This window comes from Corvus brachyrhynchos, unplaced genomic scaffold, assembly GCF_000691975.1.
Source record: "Corvus brachyrhynchos isolate BGI_N302 unplaced genomic scaffold, ASM69197v1 scaffold312, whole genome shotgun sequence".
Lineage (NCBI taxonomy): Eukaryota > Metazoa > Chordata > Aves > Passeriformes > Corvidae > Corvus > Corvus brachyrhynchos.
The window spans coordinates 329,874-337,324 of NW_008236640.1; the positions used below are offsets into that span (position 1 = coordinate 329,874).

The 7,451-nt window shown below is 47.3% G+C and overlaps 1 protein-coding gene across 1 annotated transcript in view; it reads right to left on the reverse strand.

Annotated features, from left to right (window-relative positions):
* Positions 1–258: 258 nt before the first annotated feature.
* Positions 259–7,451, reverse strand: part of EIF4A3 (eukaryotic translation initiation factor 4A3) — an 8,790-nt gene continuing 1,597 nt past the window's right edge. Inside the window, exons 2-12 of the mRNA XM_008644393.1 lie at positions 6,421–6,510; positions 5,562–5,628; positions 4,652–4,714; positions 4,115–4,247; positions 3,361–3,441; positions 2,926–3,067; positions 2,020–2,158; positions 1,457–1,572; positions 848–955; positions 635–762; positions 259–459 (exon numbers count right to left, since the gene is read on the reverse strand). Of these exons, the coding sequence (XP_008642615.1) occupies positions 443–459; positions 635–762; positions 848–955; positions 1,457–1,572; positions 2,020–2,158; positions 2,926–3,067; positions 3,361–3,441; positions 4,115–4,247; positions 4,652–4,714; positions 5,562–5,628; positions 6,421–6,510 (1,084 nt within the window). The 3' untranslated portion in view covers positions 259–442. The remainder of the gene's footprint in view (positions 460–634; positions 763–847; positions 956–1,456; positions 1,573–2,019; positions 2,159–2,925; positions 3,068–3,360; positions 3,442–4,114; positions 4,248–4,651; positions 4,715–5,561; positions 5,629–6,420; positions 6,511–7,451) is intronic.

The window sequence follows — 7,451 nt, forward strand, 5'->3', positions numbered from 1 at the left end:
CAGTTTTCCTACGGCAGGCTAGGGCGAGGCCACAGATTTTTCCTGTAGATGTCTGATCCTTAAAGGTTAAGGAAACGAAAAGTACATCAGGTGGCACTGCACAACAATAATGAAAGGGTAGCGAACAGGAAGCCCTGCATTTTATGAACCCAGATCGGGGGAGCGTCCAATGTTTCGTTTCATTATGCTAGCCAAGTATGGCAGTACCTCAAAACTCCCTGCCTGTAACTATGCTGGGTTAAAGTAATTAAGCCCAGGTTATGGTAAAAGTTCCTTTTTTTATTGAAAAACATGGGTGGGAGTACAGACAATATATTTACACAAGTTCCCAAGTGCAGCTCAACTCAAGAACATACGACTGAAAATATGAGAAAAGGATGTGGGTCCAAACCAGAATTACGGAGGGTACCAAATGGTACAACTTCCTGCTACCCACGGACCTTCAGATAAGATCAGCGACTGCAACGAGAGAAAATCAAAAAATTCAAAGTATGAACTGAGTGTGCTGAGAGCCACAGCCCAGCAGGACAGCACAACACTGCTGCTCCTGGGTTCTTGCCGGAACCAAGCATGTGGCATTTCTCTCCCGGGTGCAGCACAGCAGCTCCCCGCGGGAGGAGGGAGGAGCACTCACCGTTCATGGGCATCTCGTCGATCTGGGTGGAGTAGTACTGCTCGATGTCCCGCAGGATGCGGATGTCGTCGTTCTTCACAAAGTTGATGGCGACGCCTTTCCGGCCGTACCTGCCCGAGCGGCCGATTCTGCGGAGGCACGAGGGGAGAGGGAATGGAGGCACCGTGGGAAGAGTCCCCCAGGCACAGGGCCCGGTGGGAAGGCCCAGCCTACCTGTGGATGTAGAGCTCTCTGTTGTTGGGCAGGTCGTAGTTAATGATCAGCGACACCTGAGGCACATCCAGGCCTCGAGCCCAAACGTCTGTGGAAATAAGAACGCGGCTGCAAAGAGAAAGGCACAGTTAGGACTTTTCTGGGAACTCCCAATCTCCAGCACACAGCAGCCCCTGCTCTTCTGTGTTCCCCCCTGCCCACAGCACATCAGCAGCACCCACACTGTACTGCATGGAAAGCTGTCTCTTGAACTATCACCAAACTTCAGTCAAGACAGGACCAACACAGCTTGGATCTTTCAGAAGGAATAATGCTCCCAGGTGTTTAAAATACAGATTAAATACAAATTAAAAATTTTCCCTTGATGTATTTCAAATGCAGCAACTCCCAATGTTTTCAGCAAAACAAAACAGACTAATTCTACACCCAGAAGGATGGGCATCCCTCCTTGGAAAGCGGCAATTTCCCAACCCTTCAACACCACAGGGGAGAGATGCAAATCAGAGTTCCCCCTAACCTGAGCTGAACAAAGCCTTGAGAGGAGAGGTATTATGGGCTTCCCTGCCCTGAGGCAGCACTGATGCAGGCAACGCTGTTTGGGGCATTTACCTTGCGCCAGATCTGAACTCTTTCATGATGGACTCTCTCTCCTTTTGGGGCATGTCCCCGTGCATGGATGAAACTGTGAAGTTGGCTTCCCTCATCTTCTCTGTGAGCCAGTCGACCTGTGAACACAGCCTGGGTTAGCTCTTTGTGCAGACAGCCAAACGCAGCAGCTGAGCTCCAGAGTGATTGCAGAGATGAGCTGGTATGGACTGAGAGACACTTCCACAAGCATTCTGAGACTAAGGGAAGTAAATAATCCTTACGAACACCAGATGCTTTCAGGGCTCCACAAGCCCTGAAAGGACAGGAATAAAGAGCATTTATTCAGAAAGTGTGGTTCTGCTCCAGGAATTACAAGCAATTAGATTGAGCACATCATTGAGCGCTACTTCTCTAAAAAGGCAATTCCTGTCAGCTGTATCACGTCTGCCTCTGTTGTTTTAAGTTAGGCACATCCCATGGTCCTACTGAACTATTTCCAAATGGAGCAGCCAGACTCCTTAACTAACCCAGCATTGTTTGAGTCACCCTCAGGAAGAACCATGCCCCTCTGATGGCCCCTGTACCTTTCTCTTGGTGTTACAAAAGATGACAGCCTGGGTGATGGTCAGTGTGTCGTAGAGATCACACAAGGTGTCAAACTTCCACTCTTCCCTCTCCACAGCCACGAAAAACTGCTTGATTCCTTCGAGGGTCAACTCATCACTGTAGGGAAGAACACCACAAGCAGGTGAATAGCAGTTAGAAGGGCTGGCTGTGCTTCACCAGAGACCACCCCTCTGCCCTGTGTGCTGTGGGTTGCTGGGTCCAGACAGAGTCCCAGCTTCTAGAAACTCCTGGGAAAATTCAGAAGGGCCTTGACATGACCCGTTCAGCAGACACAGGAACTGCTCTGCTCCAGCCAGCCAGCTCCAAAGCGGAACATTTCTGTTCCCAGCATTTTTACATTCCAGCTTCTTGATGAGAGAGACTGAAGAGTCTCAAGAAGCTCGAATATACTAAATTGGGCAGAGTAAGGGCTCAGGCAAGAGGGAGACTCCTCCTGAGTTACAGTGCACAAGGACCTGTGACACCACCAGATGTAAGCTATGCCTCCAAGAACATCCAGGATCAGTCAGCTGAAAGGTTTTTTAGCCTGCTATGTAATAGGAAATTGTAACGGGAAGCCGAAAAAAATCCTCTGGGGAAGCCCAGGAACTGGGCAAGTGTGAAAGATAGATTTCCACAAGGAGAGACTGCTATCCCCAGGGGAGGGTGAGAGGACAGCCAGGCTGAGCAGCAGCACGCAGAACTGGACAAGTCAGGGAGACAAATCAGCCCCTGCTGGCAAACAGGACATAAGCACATCTGCAAACACTCGGGAATGGTGAGAAGGAGCATGAGAGACTCTCTGTGCATTTAAACCAGTTAACTGTGAACCAGTAAACAGGACCAACTCAGAGTTCCTGCTCTCTCCAAGGAAACTCACTCACCGTTTCACCAAGATGCGGATGGGGTCTGTCATGAATTTGTTGGTCATTTCCAAGATTTCATGTGGCAAAGTGGCACTGATCAGCACCACCTGTGTGGCTGGGGGCAGGTATCTGTACACATCATAAATCTGCTCCTTGAAGCCTGCAAATCAAGCCACACAGAACAGTTAGCACATCTTTCTCCCAAATATTGTCTCCTTTCACAATCTGACCTGGAATTCAGTAGTGGCTCTGTACTATGGGATGAACGTAAATGTGTCAATCAGTAACATCAGACAAGGCATATTATGTAGTTTAACTCATTACAACCTGTAACTAACTGTAATTGCCTAACTTTTTAAACTTTAAATTTTAGAAGTGGGCCTGCCAGCTGGGACACTTTGGAATCTCAAAGAGGCAAGGAGAAAGCAAGTAAAAGGGAGACAAATGTCTTACCTTTATTGAGCATTTCATCTGCTTCATCCAAAACCAGCATTTTGATGGCACGAGTTCTTAAACTTCTGCGACGAATCATATCTGTAAGGTTTCACTTTGTGAGATGAGAAAGCTCTGAAAGCAAGTGAGCCCATACTGCACTCATCACTGTCAGGGCATTTGGTGGAGGAGGGACAGATGTGAGAAATACAAAATGCCAGATGAACTTTATGTCAACAGAATCCACAAATCCTGTTTGAGAGCCAGCCCAGTTCAGCAGCTGCTGATTTTTGTTTGGTTTTTTTTTTTCCCCCCACTTGTAGGAACTAGGTCATGTTCTCCCAGTGACAGGAGCTTGTGTAAGGGCTGTCTGTTTCTCAGAAGATGTGAGCTTGAATGTAAATGAAGCAGTAAATGTTCAACTCTTCATGCAGTGAAACCAGAAGGTACCAGCTGCAAGTGCACCTGATCTAACAAAGACAGAGCAACCACCAGGACACAGAAAATGTGGACCTAATTTTGGCATTCATGTAGGCCTGGCTCCTATCCCCTCGAAGATTCAGGGACTGTAATACTTCTTCCTTTTTCCAAAGCCACCACATAAAGAGTCACCTCAACAATGAAAAGCAAAACACAAGCAGAGAAAATGAAAATACCATCACCACGGATTTCCCTCTAGACTTTCCCAGGTGCAAGGGCAGTAAGTTGTTACCTTGTTACACTTCACACTGATGTTACATTAACACTGTTGCAGTAAATATCACGATTTGCTTACCAAACACCCGGCCTGGGGTGCCAGCCACCACGTGCTGCCCATAATCCAGTTTGCGGATATCCTCCCCCACGTTGGTGCCCCCGATGCAGGCGTGACACTGCACGTTCATGTAGTCTCCCAGGGCGAGAAGCCCCTGTGTGGGTACAAAGAAACGGCTTCATCACCCCGGCTCTCCTAAGGCTGCATTTGTGAAGAGATGCAGGTCTGTGCAGCCACGCTGTGGGGTTTTTAAAGATGTCAGCACAAGGAGTTAGATGGATGTTTTTAATCTTGGTTACCCACACCTCCACAACAGCAGGCCTTAAAACACTGGGAACTCAGCTCCTCAGGGATCACAACTGCTTTAGAAGTGCTGGCCTTAAAAACTCAGGACTGTGCAAAAGAGCAAATGGCCCAGTATCAGATGATACTTTGTTATTTCTCTCAGGAACAGAAAGAAAGAGCGGAAGCTGCGTTTTGAGCTCTGCTAGGGAAACACCAGAGCCCTGGCCCCAGGCCTTGCCAGTGCCTTCCAGACAGGGATTGAAATGCTCCTACCTTCTGAATCTGCACAGCCAGCTCCCGAGTTGGTGCCAGGATCAAGGCCTGTGTCTCGCGAACCTGGTTAAAACATGGGATCACATGGAAGTTAATCACCGACCAGAGAGCCAAGCACGCAAGAGATGATGGATCTCACACAACTGAAGCTGTGAAATGTCACAGCTGAAGGATTTGTCACAGAATTTTGTGCTAAAAAAAAAAAAAAGGTGCATACATTTCTTGCAAAACAGAAACAAATTTCAAGCCCTTCAGTTCTGTGTGTTGGGTTCAGATAAACACCTTGCACAGCACAAGGATTCCAAGGCAATGTTTTAGTGTCATCTCTGAAAAATATTATGAGCACTTTACAGAAATGAAGCAAAAGCTGTCCTTTCCACTTGCAACCTTTACTTTTATGTCCCCATACAGTGACAGATAAGCAACAATCTAAGCCCATGGAAAACCATCCTTATATTCAACTGCATCTACACATCCAAGTTATAAACTACTACTGGATGGACAAGATACCCCTGAGCAGAACAAAAGCAACAGCTGTCAGTCAAAAATCTAGGTTTGATTCTGTGCAACGTGTGGCAACTGTTCAGAGAGTTTGAGGATGCTGTTAGGACTGCCTGAAGACCATTCTGCTTGCTGAGAGATTAACTCAGCCCTAACAGGTGAAAGAGGTCAACTCTTAAAGCCAACTTTATGATTACAAGACTTCATCTGAACTTACTGTGCCAGACCAGCTTTAACAGTTAAATTGTTACAGAGTCTGGTGGAGTTCTCAGTCAGAATTTTGTCACTGTCCATAATCAAAATATTTCAATGTAAAGCTTCATTTATTCACTCCTAAAGAATACATTTTTATGATGAAGGTCAATGATTTAGTAAAAATTATTTCTAGCATGTGCTGCTATGAAATTACCTGTATATCCAGGCATTGTAGAACAGAGATGGAGAATGTTGCTGTCTTCCCTGTTCCCGACTGTGACCTGAGAAACAAATGTGTGGTGAATACTCTGCATGTCTGGACAAACAGTATGGGCAATTTCAACACATTCCACCCCTCTGCTCTCTCCCACCCCTCCATTGCAAAGAACTCAACAGTGCCAACAAAGGCTTGTTATGATAAGAGCATGATCTGCTGTCAAGCAGCTTTGAGAACTGCAATATCAGGGATAGAACAGTCCAGGGCCCCCAGCTCCAGCATGTTCACTCCTTATCAGACCAGCACTTTAACTTTCTGCCATCTGTCATACATACAGCTTTGTTCAAGTAAATGACAGATAAGCCCATGCAATCTGCCAGGCTAGTAATTCCCACTAGTGACCAAGAAAGGATTTCTTCAGTGGGATGCATATCCTTCTTTGTCTCTAAGACATAATATATTTTTTACAGTAACTAAACCTAATAAACTTTGGCACTAACAACTGTTACGATCACAGCAAGTTAGGCAGTTTTGCTTGTCACATCATAAAACCATAGAATAGTTTGGATTGGAAGGGAACTTAAACAACATCCATCTCCATCCCCCCTGCCATGGGAAGGGACACCTTCCACTAGACCAGGTTGTCCAGAGCCCCATCCAGTCTGGCTTTGAGCACTTCCAGGGATGGGGCATTCACAGCTGCTCTGTCCAACCTGTCCCAGGTCATTCCCCACACCCTGCCAGGCACCAGCTCAGGCCCACGGGTGGCCAATCCCGCTTCCAGCCTCAAGGCAGGGAACGTGACCGACATCCCCCGCGCCGCCACGGCCCCGGCCCCGGCCCCGGCCGCACTCACTGGGCGATCACGTCCCTGCCCTTGATGATCTGCTTGATGGCTCGCTGCTGGATGGCCGACGGCTTCTCGAACCCTGCGGGGGCGAAGGGACTGGAAGGAAAGATTACTAAAGAATTATTAATGAGAAGCTTTAGTGGAGTTTGGTGATTATTATGTGTGCCTTAGTTATTATTAAGTAGTAAAGAAATGCACTATGTAATTTCAAACTAAACTTGTTCTCTAAGTAGAAAACTTTTTTGTTTCTCCAACTTGTGTAGCAGTATTGTGTATTAACTCTGTATGTATATATGTAGGTATCTCAAGTTGGCTGGCTTAAAAGAGGAAGGATTTTACATGTGAGCAGAATATAGCTAAACATGTAGCTCGCATCTTAGGTTTTCAACCAGACCACTCTTACTGTCTCTGCATTTCAGAGATTTTATGAAAGCTGTTGCAGAATAAACCCCCTGATTTTGGGAGATTTAAAAGAGAAGCACAGAAATAGTGTTCATGTTACCACAGAATCACAGAATCCTTAGGATTGGAAGGGACCTCTGGAGATCCTCCAGTCCACACCCCCTGCCAAAGGCAAGGTCACCTAGAGCAGGTGACACAGGAGCTCGTCAGGTGTGGGGCTGGGGGCTCCAGAGAGGGAGACCCCATGACCTCCCCGAGCAGCCTGTTCCAGCCCTCAGTGCAAAAAAGTTGTTCCTCACGCTGAGGTGGAAGTTCTTTTTTTAGTGTGTGGCCATTGCTCTTCGTCCTGTCGCTGGGCACCACTGGAAAGAGTCTGGCACCATCCTCTTGGCACCTGCCTTTGAGATATTTGTATGCATTGATGAGATCCCTTCAGTCTTCTCTCCAGACTAAACAGGCCCAGCCCCCTCAACCTTTCCTCATGAGGACGGGCCAGTCCCATAATCATCTTTGTCGCCCTCCGCTGGACCCTCTCCAGTAGCTCCTTTCTTTCTTGCCCTGAGGAGCCCAGAACTGGACACAACACTCCAAATGTGCTTCGCTAGGGCTGAGGAGGGGAGCAGGATCGACTCCCT